General features: G+C 35.6%; 1 protein-coding gene across 1 annotated transcript; it reads right to left on the minus strand.

Annotated features, from left to right (window-relative positions):
- Window positions 1-289: 289 nt before the first annotated feature.
- Window positions 290-6988, minus strand: LOC113228770. Its single transcript, XM_026462145.1, has 2 exons — window positions 5530-6988; window positions 290-1055 (listed from the first exon to the last, which is right to left on the minus strand). The coding sequence occupies exons 1-2, from the start codon at window positions 6934-6936 to the stop codon at window positions 855-857; spliced, it is 1608 nt and encodes a 535-aa protein (XP_026317930.1). The 5' UTR covers window positions 6937-6988; the 3' UTR covers window positions 290-854.
- Window positions 6989-15030: the final 8042 nt, after the last annotated feature.

Below are 15030 nucleotides of genomic sequence, written 5' to 3' on the forward strand. Positions count from 1 at the left end.
AGGGCATCTTAAGTACCACTATCAAGGCATTGAAAATATCCAATGTAGACATTTTTGACAATAAAAAAAGCACCAAACCGCACCCCTCATGGAAGAATGGCGTAAGTGGAGTTACGTCAAAAACGTTTATTGCTCCATTAGATATAAAAAAAATATAACCCACATCCTCTCTAACTTTTGTAACTTATAATATTGAAACGTTTTTGACGTAACTCCACATATGCTATTCTTCCATGAGGGGTGCGAAATGTAAAGAAATCAACCAGTTATCTGTGATATGAGCATGCAATGTTAGGCAGACACCACATTTATCGGAAGTTAGTCAGAATTTTTTTATGTTCATGCAATAAGAGCGAAAAAGACGCCTTACTGCCGCCAACGCCGATTCATGTTAGTAAGTATAATGCCTCCCTTTCGGTGCTATTGTGTAACTTACTTTTCTTTTGAAGTCTTTCGACGTGGCATCGTCACTTTTTTTATGCCATATCACAGATACGATACAGATGAATTGCATCACAATTATGTATTAACTATAGATTTAAGACGATCACTTAGCTTTTATCACTAGTTATAGGTTTCTTACCATGGTATGACTTATTATTCTTTTCCACATACCTCAAAGAGGTATAGGATACCACATTTCAATGTCGAGGACTACCTTCTTACTTCGTGACTATAGAGCATGTGACCATTCTAAAATATCGGGAGAAGTGGCAAGAAATCTATATCTGTTGATATTCGTTTGCATATAAATTCCTTGTGAAGTTAAGATATAGTCCGTGCAGGCGCAGACTGACTTACGTTGACCTTTAGAATGTATTAACAAGTTAACAAGCAGTCGCGCATTGAACAGGTTAATGTTCATAAGAAACATCAGCATGGAACCCCTCAGGTCCGGCGGAATAGTTAACATTTTGCATCCTACCATCGGGTAATAACACGTGGTAATTGCCGTTGGTTTTCGAACCATGCTTAGTCTCACGATGGCCAAAGTCGTTCCCGCTAATGTGGTCTCGTACTCTGTAGCCGAATTCGTAGTTTGCAGCGTAGTGGAGCTGCAATAGAAAAGGCTTTTGAGTACAATTTTCCTGAGTACTGATTGTTTAGAGCTAGCCATTTAATAAAAACGGAGTGGGGAAGATCTGTGTTTATTTATGAGGCTAATGGATTTGTAGCCAAAGCCCTATAAAAATGTGTTTTAGTAAGCCATAGTTTTTTATAATACAATTGCACTTGAAATCGTCATACTGATTAAACTTTACGGCTTATTCGTAAAGCAGATTTCCGTGAGAAGTTACTCTTCGTAAATAATAATAAACATTTGAGTACATAGCGTAGAAACAGAGTTCTCCTCTCGGATTTGGGAAATGGTGGCCTTAGTAAACTTTTTCAAACCATAGTTACGAAACTAGAATACAAAAAGCACCTTTGCTAAAAAAAACATGGTTGTGGCCCACTTATGCATAATAATGTTAGGTTCGATGATTGTGTTTTATTTGCGAAGTACCATATTACTTGCGTTATTATATTTTAGTCGTTACACAGGGTTAACTACCGTCATAATTGACCACTGAGAACTTTTACTAAAGGGTATTAATAAAATTTTAAGGTTCCTGTAATTATATTTGACATGTAATAAAAAAAATAACATTGTTTGTGATAGGAAATATTAGAAAGTGGTAGTTGAGTATTTGAAATTTATATATCGTGAACTGCTATGATTATAGAGTGAATGTTGCTTACATCTTAGGTCTGCGATTAACTACAATGTTAAAAGATAATTAATTATTGCTAGACATTGCGTAAGAGCTATTGCAAGAGCACATATGTGTTTATAATGTTTATTGTACAAGAAAATAAATAATAAAAATGTAACTTAATTTGTTTTTCGTTTTTAATTTAATTCATTCATTCAATTGACTGCCACGCAGAGGTCCCAGATTCGATTCCTGGTCCGGGAGAAAAATTTGTATGGCCTACATTTATTTCTCTCGTGAGTTTGGGTGTGTGGTTGTCTATGTGTGTGTCCATGGCACCCGCGACACAGGGTTTCCCTAGTGCGGGCTATGTTGAGTGTGTGCGTTATTATTATTATTAATTTGGTGTTCTATACTCGTTATAAATAATTAAGGTAGATAAAATTAAACAGGCAAAGATGTTAATTATATCACATATAATATTGTAATGTATTTTGTTGTATATTTTAACGTGTAATTACATGACTTCGGTAGTGTATTTAAAAAAAAAGCAATTTTAAGAAAAAATATAATTATTTTGCTTCGATTTTTTTGCCTTTTATTTTCTAACTTTTCGAGATTTAAAAGGGAGGTATTAACCACCGCATATGAATTATTAGAAATTTTGATAAATCCAGTCCATCTGAAATATTACAAATACGTAGAAACTTATCCAGTTATTAGGTTTAAGAGATTGTTACCCATAGGAAATGAAACTATTTTTAGCCGACTTCAAAAAAAGGAGAAAGTTGTCAATTGAACTGTATCTTTTTTGTATGTGTGTTATGCGATTCCTCCGACAATTCTGAACCAATTTCGATGATTATTTTTCTGGTGGAAAGGAGGTACTATTCAAATTTGAATAAAATATTTCTAAGGGTGGCAAATTGTAGTCCTAAATCTGGTTTATAGAATTTTACTCACTTTCCGGTCTACCTTTGGAGGTCGGTTTCCTTTTCGGTTGTAAAAAAAAGTTATATTTATTTTTTTCGGACCGAGTCAGCCGTGACGTGAGAGTCAGTTGTTTGAAAAAACAAATACACGCGCTTTAGATCCGAAAAAATAATTTAATTTCCTATGTAGAAGTTTTAATAACAACACAAGAATGTCACCAGACATATTACAGCTACATTTATCAAATTGGTTTATAATTACCATTAATCAATCATTCTTTTTAACAACACTAAGTATCAGAAACATAAATACGTTATACTTCGTAGTTATATAATTAAGTAACTATTAAGAAAATAACTAGAGCAAGTCATCTATAGTAGGAAATAACGAAAGTTAAGGCAGTCCGAAACATTCGTAACATTTTTTGCGAAAGTTATTTCCTTACATAGGTTTTAACTCATATTGTACATAATAAAGTAGCACTCTGTATGTTAACATAATTTACTTCCGAAATACAGGGCGATAATAAGACAAAAAGATAATAATTTACAGTGAGAATATAATTTATTACTTAAGTATTACTTAGTTTCTAAATAAACAAATATAAATTAACTTTATAAATCAAGAACTTAAGTTTTACAAATAAATAGCATTGCTGTATTATATTGAACTTAGAATTGTTTGGAACAATTTGCAGTGATCTGCAATTAAATATTTACTGTGCCATTAGGTGATCATATGAACTTTGAAAATACGGTATGAAACAGTATGTAGGAATGTATCATTTTTTGAAACACAAGCCATATTTAAAAAAATTGTTAACACTCCACGACAACAAACTTAAATGGAAGCCCAGCCAACGCTACAAAACAAAAAACCAAAGAGATAGAATAGAGGTGTCCGTGATTGGCCAAGTACTGCTTTTAATTTAACTGATCAGGTGACAGTAGAGCTTTTGAGTGGCGTCATATTTGATATTTTATATTGTTCTTGAATAGTATTTTTGCCAAACGGTTACACTTATGTGTCTGTTTATGTAATATTTTGTGATATTATTTAATAAAATATATAATTCCAATTTAAATAATTTCACAAATTTAGTGACGTTATTCTGTTCGGGAACATAGTGACGCGTTTAGGGAGACCCTTTTAGTTAGCAAAAATACGACGTCATTTTTTTGAAACTTCAATGAAATTTTTTTGTTAGCAGCGAACATCATAGACTATACAATTTTCATTCAGAACTAAACAGAGCACCTTTGTGACATGGGTTATGAAATTATAACTGACAGGATAGTTTCAAATAAAAATGAATTTTAATTGTAATAGTTTTACGGTATTGGATTAAATCTACCAAGACAAATCTTTAACATTTTTTTTAAGTGGGGGCTGTATTTAAAATATTTTTAATCCACCTCAAAAAAAGAAGGAAGGTCTCAATTCGACTCTAAGTTTCCTTTTTTTTTTGTATGTGTGTTACGCGATAACTCCGGTGAACCGTTGTAAACCGATTTTGATGATTCTTTCTTTGTTGGAAAGAGAGTACCTCAATACTAGTTGAAGAAAATATTCCACCTCTAAGGGTGACAAACTGGGAGATGAATCCGGTTTCGCGCACTTTCAGGTAGCTGAATTCAATAAAACTTGGCAAATAGATGTAATTTTAGTACTCTGAGACTATTAGCCGGTATTTTCGTGAACGTGACATATCTCTTCATAAGTCTTCGTGTTCTGTGGCTGTGCAGGTACTTTTCGAGAATAAATATTTTCGTTTTAAATTTTACCTAATGCAACAGGTATCGTGGTTGCGAGTTTCAGTTCAAAGTAGATACTAACTTGATTCTCTTCTTATAGGTAATTGCTTCCCAAATTAGATGTACCTATTTAGAGATGTTACATGACATGACGTATAATTTACGAAATGAAAGTTTTTTTAAAGAGTTACTCGTTTCACTTATAGGATTTTCAATTTGCGCAATTTACCAAGATTCTTTCTAACATGTCTAGGTCTCGAATACCTGTTTCTATGTTTCCTAGGACGTCTAGAATGTCTAGGACGTGTAGGATGTTTATCTTTATGCGGCTGATGTATATCGAAATGTTGTATATTCAAATTACTATCACCGATTAAATGTTTTAACTGGGATTGAGTTAACATGTAGACTGGTTCTATGAAATCCGGGCTAGAAATTGGATTGCCATATTTTAAGGGAACACCATATGATCCTTGTGGAGGCCCATAGATAGGAATAGGAGTTGGGTTCGGATAAAATTGTTTTGGAGGTCCGTATGTGTCTTGGATAGGAACACCGTAGCTGTTCTGTGGACTGTAAGTAGCATAGTTCTGGTAATTTTGATTTTGAAAGGACGGGCGATGAAACCTTTTATATTTTTTCGAAAAGCTGCTTTGTAAATCGCCTTGATTGTAAGCTGAAGAAGGAGCATAGTTTTGGAATCTATTTTGGTCGGAAGAATGTCGGGGATTTTCTTCGTAATCGGTATCGTAGTCATCACTGTCGTCATCATATTCCTCCTCCTCCTCCTCCTCATCATCATACATTGCATATTTATCATTACTATTAAGACTAGGAGGTCTAAACCTTGTGTCTATGTAGTTATTTAAGTCATATTCAGTGGCAACACCTATTGGAAAGTTTGGAGTCGTCAAAAATGTACTTAATTGCTTATTAAGCCGTTGTTGTTCATTATTGAAATAATTTACTCTTAATAAGGGTTCGGCTTTAGGAGTTTCATTTAGACTAGAAGCTATTGGGGATTCAGTTAAAGGGTCTATTGTAGAGGGAAGTACAAATGGATCGGAATCTAATTTCTCAGTAGATCTTGCCTTTCTAGTGTTATTATCTGTCTTAATACGATTTTTTCTGTCAGATATACTTACATCACTATCACCGTACGCTGAAACTCCACTACCGTCTTCATTTAAATGTTGAATACCTACATGTTGAGCGTTATGATGTAAATATCTTTCACTCGAATCTGTTTCTTGCCCATAATACGTAGGTTTTGCATATTGCAAAGCTTCGTACGTAGGCTTATCTTCATCTTTATAATAGTAATGTATTCCATTAGGTTTGTATGGGGCACTAATAGTCTGACTAGCAACTTCTACTTTATAGTAATTATTATTTTTAGTTGTAGTTGTCTCTATAGATTTATCTGCTTGTGTAGCCAATACTGGTTGTACACCATAGTGCTTAAATCTATTATTTTTATTAGGATCTTCAAAATCATCTATTTCCTCTGTTATTGGTGTATGATCCTTAACAGGATTTGTGTAAGCACTGGCGTAAGTTGGAAGTATCTGATCATATATTGACTGCTCAGCATATTTAGGAATAGTATGTGAATCTTTCATATAGAAATATAGATCTATAGGAGTGGTTAGACTAGTTTTTGTCGGTTCTCCTAATGAGTACTTTTCGGAGTTGATTAAGGCGTTAAATCCAGTCAATTGTTCAGTCGCTGGTTTATTCAATAACGAATTCAGAGCATCAATTTCATGAGCAGATTGGTAGCTATGCATCTGTCCGTATTGTTTAGGGTAAATGTAATGTGTTTCGCTTGGTATAGCTGCGGTATATAGCATTAAATCTTCAGGGCTGGCAGTACTTTCTGGAAACGTTTTCAATCCATTGTTTCCATTAGGTTTTATAGTTACTCCTTGATCGTAAGTAGGTCCTGGTGCAAGGCTGATAACGGTTTGAAATTTTTTAGGTTGTAAATATTGTTTATACTCAACAGACCCATGAGATCTATGGTTTCTGGTATTCTCTTTCAAAACTGCATCTTCTTTTGTTATTTGGACTAGATCAAGGTCAGATTTCATCCGTTTCGCTTGTCTTACATCATCTTTGATACCTCTTTTATTATGTCTAACATTGCCATCATCAGATTTGATTCCTCTCTGTCTAGAATTGTGTATAACTCTAGGTCTTGGCGGTGCTTTCGTAACAGCCACATGTTTGTTATCTTTAAAATGTAGCTGCTCTAAAGCTAATTGGTGATTTTCTTGACTTTCGTGGTATGCTTTCATGTAGCTATCTTCTTGTTGGGGCGCTTTTGTCCATCTCTGAAGCTGAGCTCTGTGTTGCCTTACACGTTCGGCATTGAACATCGCTTGCTGATTTTGTGCATGTAGTCTAGCGTTTTGCTTCGAATTGCCAGCTAAAGGATTCCCGTATGGCAATATACCTGAAGGTTTGAACTTATCATCAACTCTGGATTGCTCATTGATGACTTCGATGACAGGTCTGGAGTTTGTTTTTGGAGGTATACATATTGTCATGTGTAGACTGACCAGAAGTAACGCGGTGATGTATGTCGTGTGTTGTCGTATGGGCGCCATTTTGATCTGAAATTAAAAAAAATGTGTTAGCAAATAACTTTAAAAGGAAAATTGTTGTAGTTTTTTTAATAAAACCGTTACTATACAAAAACTGCCAGAATCGAAATATTAGAAAACTGGAGTTAATAACATACTCTATCATTCGTCTTGTGAGTTTTCGAAAGTCACGTAAAAGAACTTTTCTTAGAATCCATTCTATTGCTAAAATCCATTCCAATGTTATCGTTTTACCCATGGAATCTGTGGATGGCATTTTTTTTACAATATCAAGGGACGGGACGAACAAGTCGCGCGCCTGATGGTAAGCTACACGTCTGTCCATAACAGTTGCAGTGCCAACCACCTCTTTAAATCGCATAGATATGAGGCGCACTCCCACTGCGCCCGTCACCCTGACACATAAGTTGACGAGTATCATGTGCCTGTAATTTCATTACTATTCAAAATCAGAACACAGTAATCCTGACATGAAATAGATAAGGTTTTTATTATGTTCAGAATCTGTTGGGGCTATCGCGCTGCTGCAGAGCATCAACAACATTAGCGGAAGCACATACTAATGGCTTCCGTTCCATAATAAGAAAGCGACAAGTCTCTTTGATGCAGTGGGTGCCAAACAGGAACAACAGCCTCCTGACCATAGTGGCGGACAGAGTTGATGGTCCGTTTAACGAACGCTATAACTCACTACTCATGTAGTAACCTCGAATTAGGCTGCCAAATAAATACAACCAAACCAAAGTTTGTTAGGTACTAATTACATAATCTACTCGTTTGATATATGTCACTATAATTAATATTTATGATGTAATTTATATGTATGATGTCATTAATACGTAATGTCATTAATAAATCAGCGTATTATAATGGCTTCTTTAAAAAATCTTTTGAGACACTTGGTAAGGATTGCAGGAGCATCAGCAGACTTTGTGGCAGTTTATAAGTTCCCATATCACATCACATAGAGAGAAATTTCGAAAAAAGTGTTTTTATATCCTTAACGTTGTTCCAATTGACATAAATCGACTCTGAGTTTTGCAACCCCAAAACCCAATCGATCCGTCTGGGTTTTAATCGGGTTTTTAGCCAAAGCGGCGGGTTTTAATCTATTTCTGCCCAAAATCGTGGACAGAAACGGCGAATATGGAATACGGAATAATTCCATATTTATTACATTTTTGTTTTTTTATGATACAAAGTGATGAGACGAATAAGTCGTGCGCCTGATGGTCAACGACACGCCTGTCCATAACAGCTGCAGTGCTACTCAGAACTTTAAATCGTAAAGATCTGAGATGCACTGTGTCTGGGCCCATCACTATGAGACATAAGTTGAAAAGTCCCATGTGTAATTTCACCAGCACCCTTACCCACAGTAATGTGAGCATTACTGCTTGGCAGCAGAAATAGGTGAGGTGGCGTACTTCCCTAGATGAACTCTCTCACAAGGAGAAAAAGAGGCAACTCGATACTAACCTTGCAATCCTGTGGATTCTCACTACTAAGTATGCACATTACGATTCGATGTTTACGAAAATCGATTCAAGGGCATACGATCTGACGATTTTTTGCATCGAATTATACTTCAATGCGATTTTCAAGCAAACCGATTCACTAGATAGACAAATGTTGATCTACTTCATCAGAAAACAATGCATTTTGTAATGATGTCATTAAATTTGAACAAAACTCAATTTACAAACAAATATTTAGTTTAAATCATTTTTGCCTTCGATTTAGGGTATCAGTGGGTTTGCCTGGCATTAACCAAGTGCCGGGTTAAAACCCGGGTACTTACCCATCTCTGAACAGGTGTGATACAGCGTTAACACTCTGTTTGAATATGAAATAATGACATAGTATTCGTTTCTGGTTGTTTATTTGTTTCCAGAGCAACGCCTTCACGTATTATCCCGTATTCCAATTACCCATTTAAGAAGTTAAAACATTAGCTAAATAGGTTCCATGTTAGAAAGAACATACATATAGTAGATAGATACATAAAAGAGGTAAGTTAGGGGCATCGTGCCCAGAAGACTGGCAAAATTTCCCCTTTCATTAGCTTCTTGGACATATTTTAGTAAAATTTTTCGATCTTCGGAACAAGAGCCGTCTAAGCCAGTGTTTCCCAAACATTGGTAATTTTCATATTGCTTCTTCGTTACCCACTCAATACTTTTAAACCCAAGCTGGTTATACTAACTAAAATAATACACATTTATTGTTAGTAAAAATGTTTTACTAATATTATTTCCGTATCGCCTATTTAGTGCGAAGTGTGGAACTGCTGCTTGTTTTTTACTAAAGAATCCAAGTTCGCGGAAAATGACGAAAGTTTTATCCTGAGGTCTTCCACACATTAGGAAACGCTGGTCTAAGCCATACTGCTGCCGTCTTAGATTTTCATTTTTCTTCAAGAACACTAATGTAACGAATTTTCAAAAAGGTTGTGTTTTTGGTTTGACACTATTGGTTTCCGTATAATTGAGTAGCAAGTATGTATGTATGTTTACTCTGTATGCGTTGGATCAGGAGGTCTGTTTCGATTCCAGGGAGGACCAAGTTGGGAATTAACTTTTTTAAATTGATTCTGTTCTGTATGTTGTAGGTAAGTAGCCTGGAGTGAATGCTCTGGTGCTCATAGGGAATTCCCTAGTTTGTTTTGCCTTTGATTGGCACAAATGCAGAAATTGGTCCTGTTCAATACGGCACGTATCATTCGCCCGTTCTTTAACCCCAGTCACTGACCTCGGAATACTATAATTCATAATTCATTTATTCATTGTCATGTGGATTAACATTTATTTACAATTAATTAATTAATCACCTCATTTAAATATTCAAAATTTGTGTTTTAGGCTATGGGAGAGACGGAAACGTAAAATACCGTAATAATAATAAAATTGGTTATTTTCTTCCATCATATCTATAGTAAATGTAACGTCTCCAAAAAGCCCAGGTTAACAGTGTCCTTAATCGATAAACGTGTATGAAAATGATGCGCATTGAAAGCTGCGTGTCAGGATTGTAGCAAGTGGAAGGCTGTTATGTTTGCCGGTCCCAATGGGAAAAGGGCATGCAGGATATGTATGTATGAATATAAGATGTATAGGTAATGTAATAGTTGTGTTATAAGTGAAAGGTGATGAGATAGGAGCTCAAACTAGGTTAGTTCTGTTGGTAAAAACAATTTAAACTCCGAATTTATGTAGTCTGCTATACTTTGAATATAATTCAGTAGGAATATATGCATGGAATGATTTATTATATCATATAACATGATTAACGTGTTCATTGAGCGTGTAACCGAGTTATATAAAATTATACTCATCTAGTCTGCCGTCAATCAAAATCTTTTAGTGTTCAGTCACGGAGAAAAGTGATCTGGTAATTTAATAAAATCAAAAAGGTGGTAATTGTTTATAGCACTGATGTGTGCGTAGTAGTGATGCAATAGACCTCTGCTTCTGCTTCCGCGACTGCGGAAGTTCCGCATGTGTCCGTTTCCGCTTCCGTAAATTTTGTAACGGAACTTTATTCAGAAGCTGTGGGGCGCGCGTTTTTTAGCAGTTTTGTCTAAACCAAAATCAATGCCCATTTAAACCTATTTTGTTGATATGTTCCGCATCCGTTTCCGCTAAGATTTACTTTTGACATCTATTTTCGTTTCTATTTCTAACTAGTGCACAGTCAAGTAATGCAATATTAATAAGTTTTAATGTAGATTTTAACTTGTGGTTGTTCACTACCTCAAGGTATTCGTCAACAGCGAAAGAGATTAAATTCCTATCGAAGGAATTCGGGACTGTCCTATCAGGCCGAAGAAATTTTTCTGTGATCTTTGAATTAATAATTAAAAACAAAATCTATATACCAATACTCAGCGTAGGTAAATGCAATAAACTTGTATTTTTAAGACTAAATTGTGTTTAAATAATTTATAAAACACTCTCTGGACCTAGAAGATTGTGAACAATTTTATGGATCGGGACATTTTCTTCCCTTGAGGGATTTAAAATTTTTTACGTTTTACTGGCTAAATTCGTAAGCCTCGCACTCCATTAATTGTGAACTCTTAATTGGGCACAATAACAGAAATACTAGAAAGAATTATATGCCAATAATTATAACTTTATTTTGTGATTAAAAAAGGGTGTAGAAACTATATTTTAAGCTTCAATTGCCAGATACTGCGTTTGAAAAGTAAAAAAAACGGATGGCGTCCAAAAATGGAGTTACGAAGTTTTCAAATTTAACCAACGACGATTTAAGTATTTATAAGCATAAAAACCTTAAATTCCTTTGCCTTTGTTTTCGGTACGATTTTTAAAAAGGAAAAGTAATGTTTGTCGCGAAAGTAAATAAATGTCAAATTTTGATTAATATTTAGTCAGTCCCCCTTTTGTGTTTTTCATTTTTTTTCAACAATTTGTTTCTGTAATAGTTGTAGATTCTCTTCTCAGTTTAGTCTGCCTTCGAATATCATTAATAAAGTTATGAGCAATAAAAGCATGAATCATCGATTGTGTTGATGGATACTTTAAAAAAAACTTAAATTGAAAAAACATTGTGTTAAACTCCTCGTAATACCTATTGTGTGCCATCGCGTTACTCGTGCGGAAAAATATCACGTATTAAATCGATCGATTTAAAACCTTGAACGTGAACCGATCGACTAAAACACAATCTACGTAAGTATAAAGATTATGTACAAATAAAAATTATAATATTTTTCGTAATAAGATCTTGAGAGAGTTTTTTTTAATTTCATAATTTTGTCATGTGTGATATGAATCATATTAAAATCATAAAAATAACACGAACTACACAAAGAAAATTAAGTATTATGTTATCTGATGATTTTGTTCAAGAATCTAAACCTCTCTCATCTCATCTCATTTTGCAAATGTGGCCTTATTATAGTAGGGTTGCAAAGTGTGTCATTTACACTATTTTCAGCAGCAATAGAGCTCCATGTGAAAGAATTCGTCCAGAGAATGTGAACTTACTCTGTATCGGTTCTGAACGGTACCCAAGGGTGCTGGTGGAAATATTGGGATTAGCAGGCTATTTCACATCAAATTTCCTGCATATTCATACACTGGCTTTTGCCTGTTCTTAAAGTAATGCATCCAAATTAAACACCCTTGGTAAGAAATTTAAAATATTTAGGAAGATTTGCTATCTTCTGAATAATCACTCTTTATAAGATACGAGTTTGAGAACGTACCTATGTCTCAAGGTGACGGGCGCAGTGACAGTGCCCAGATCTTTCCGATTTAAAGCTCTGAGTGGCACTGCAACTGTCATGGACCTTACTATCAGGAGCACGACTTGTTCGTCCCGTCTCTTGATATTGTACAAAAAATGTGGCCATATTACAGTAAGGATGCGAACTGCATTACTTACATAAGCATTGTTAAAACTTGCGTATCACTTTTGTCCCCAACAGTACCCTAGCTCAATGACCATGATACTTTCACCGTCGCTGTAGTTCAAACGCATTACGTACATGCACATAACCGCGTCCACTTTAGGTTACATACTCTGTATCTAACTGGTTTGTGGACATCCGTTACTTTATGGTTGGTGACAGGTGGCAATGAAACTTAGTTTTTTATAAACCAGTGGTACTTGAACTGTGATGAGTTGTTCTTAGTTGTGGACAGGATCTCTCCGTGTTTTGTCGTAACTCATAATCAGAGATGAGAAAAGTCGGAGTATATTTGCATAAACTTTAAGGAAGTAATGCGTGTAGAGTGGATATTACTGCGCTTTTTTTTTTAAATTTTATTATGCTGATTTTGCTTAAAGATAAAACTGAAACTAAATAAGTTATGAATAACATTTTTATAAAAAAACACCGATCTCAAAAGTTTTTTTTTAATTTAAAGAAGGAGGCAAACGAGCAGACGAGCCACTTGTAGGGAGGCGGTCACCGGTGCCCATGGACATTTGCAACATCAGATGAGCTGTTGCGTTGCCAGCCTTTGAGAGCCCTGTTCACACGCTTTTTGAAGAACCCCATGTCATAGTGTAAAGAAAATACTTCAGGATTCATCCCCTAGTTTGCCACCCTTAGAGGAGGAATATTTCCTTTAAATTTAAATGAGACCAATACTGCGATACCCTCTTTATAACAGCAAAAGAATCATCAAAATTGCTTCACAAATATCTCGTATCACTGATCCCAGATCATATATAGTCAGTAAATTTTGCTAAAAATGTTGGTTACGTTAATTATACCTATATGATTATGTTATTTATGACGACCTCGGTGGCCTAACGGTTTGTATGCGGAGGTCCCGGGTTCGATTCCCGGTAGGACCAATTTGGGAAATTATCTTTTCTAAATTGGTTCTGATCAGGGTGTTCTGGGGATTGCCCCAGAATTACATATTACCTATGATTAAGAAGATTTAACAAGAGCAGAACGCCCCTCTCTGAAATACCGAATGATTGAGTGAATGAATGATATTTTCAAGTTTTTTTTTATTGAATATCACGATGTTTTACTACCATGACATTCAATTATTTTTTGTGAAATTGCTATTAGTTTCTTATAACAAAGATCAAACTCTTAGAAAAAATTTCTTCAATCCGGCCGGATTCGAATCGACGCCTTCGAGCAAACCGTGCCAGACACTATGCCAACTAAGCTACGGAACGAACCAGCGCACACCTTACAAATTTTTCTATGTGATTGCTACAGGTCTTTGTTTCTGGTGTTTAACGAATTATATTTATTTGCTCTAAATATATAACTAGAATAGTGTATTAAGAAGAAAAGATTTGTTATTGCACACAGAGGGCCATGGAGCGCGACATGCTCGGCATTAGCGTTGTAGACCAAGTTTCGAACGTTCGACCGAAACTCCAGGATGCTAGAACTTGGATCACGGAATTCAAATGGGGCTGGGCGTGACACCTAGCAAGGCAAGGTGATGACAGGTGGAGCAAGACATTGACTGATAGGTGGCCGAGGGTGGGCAAAAGAAGCATCCGGCGCCCTGTGGCAAGGGTCGACGGCATAGGCGTCGCGGGGCGTTAATGGATGCGGCTAGCACGGGCTGTGGTGGCTGGCACAAACTTCGGGAGGCCTATAACCCGCAGTGGGTGAAATCAGGCTGTGGATGATGACGATGATCATGATCGCAACAGTTTTTTTATTTTTATTTTTTCAAACCTCTGCACATTTGCGCGTGCAAAATTAACAATTGAATATTTTTGCTACAGACAACATGATGAACTTTGAATCCAGTTATCTCAGGTCACAGATCGATATTACAAATTTGAGCTTCGTCACGACCTGTGTACAATGGTATTTTTTATACTAGTTTCAAATTTCATACATATATATCGGTTGAGGAATAGACGAACAATGTCGTAGATTGCGTAATTTGAATGGACGCTAGGAAAGCGTCGCCCTCTGAATTTCAAAAATATGACTATTTTAGAAATAAAACTATATTTTGTCGGATTTAAATCGCGTTTCTGGCGTTTTACAGATCCCATTGTGATCCCTTTTCAGCATCTTCCGTGGTCGAGTGGCTTGCACACCGGTTTTTCATGGTGTCGCCATCTCTGAGGTCCCGGGTTCGATCCCCGGCCGGGTCAGAGTAGAAAATTAACTTTTCTATATTGTCTCAGGTCTTTGTGTTTGTGGTACCGTCGTTGTTTCCGATTTTCATAACACAAGTGCTTTAGCTACTTACTTTCTTTATTACATATGTGATATTGTCGAATATAATATATTTATATATTTTCTCCAGTTAATGTCTACTTACTTTTTAACCGACTCCAAAAAAAGGAGGACGTTCTCAATTCGACTGTATGTTTTTTTTTGTACGTATGTTACGCGATAACTCCGGTATTTGTGAATAAATTTTCATGATTATTTTTTGTTGAAAAGCGGGTATCTCCATAGTGGTCCCATTTAATTTTGAAGAAAATCATCCACCTCTAAGGGTGGCTGTTCACGCATGAAGATTCATTTTTATAAATAGCGCCTTAATTTTAGTATAAGGAGCAATC

The sequence above is a fragment of the Hyposmocoma kahamanoa genome, unplaced genomic scaffold, assembly GCF_003589595.1.
Source record: "Hyposmocoma kahamanoa isolate Upper Pololo Valley unplaced genomic scaffold, ASM358959v1 240, whole genome shotgun sequence".
Taxonomy (NCBI): Eukaryota; Metazoa; Arthropoda; class Insecta; order Lepidoptera; family Cosmopterigidae; genus Hyposmocoma; species Hyposmocoma kahamanoa.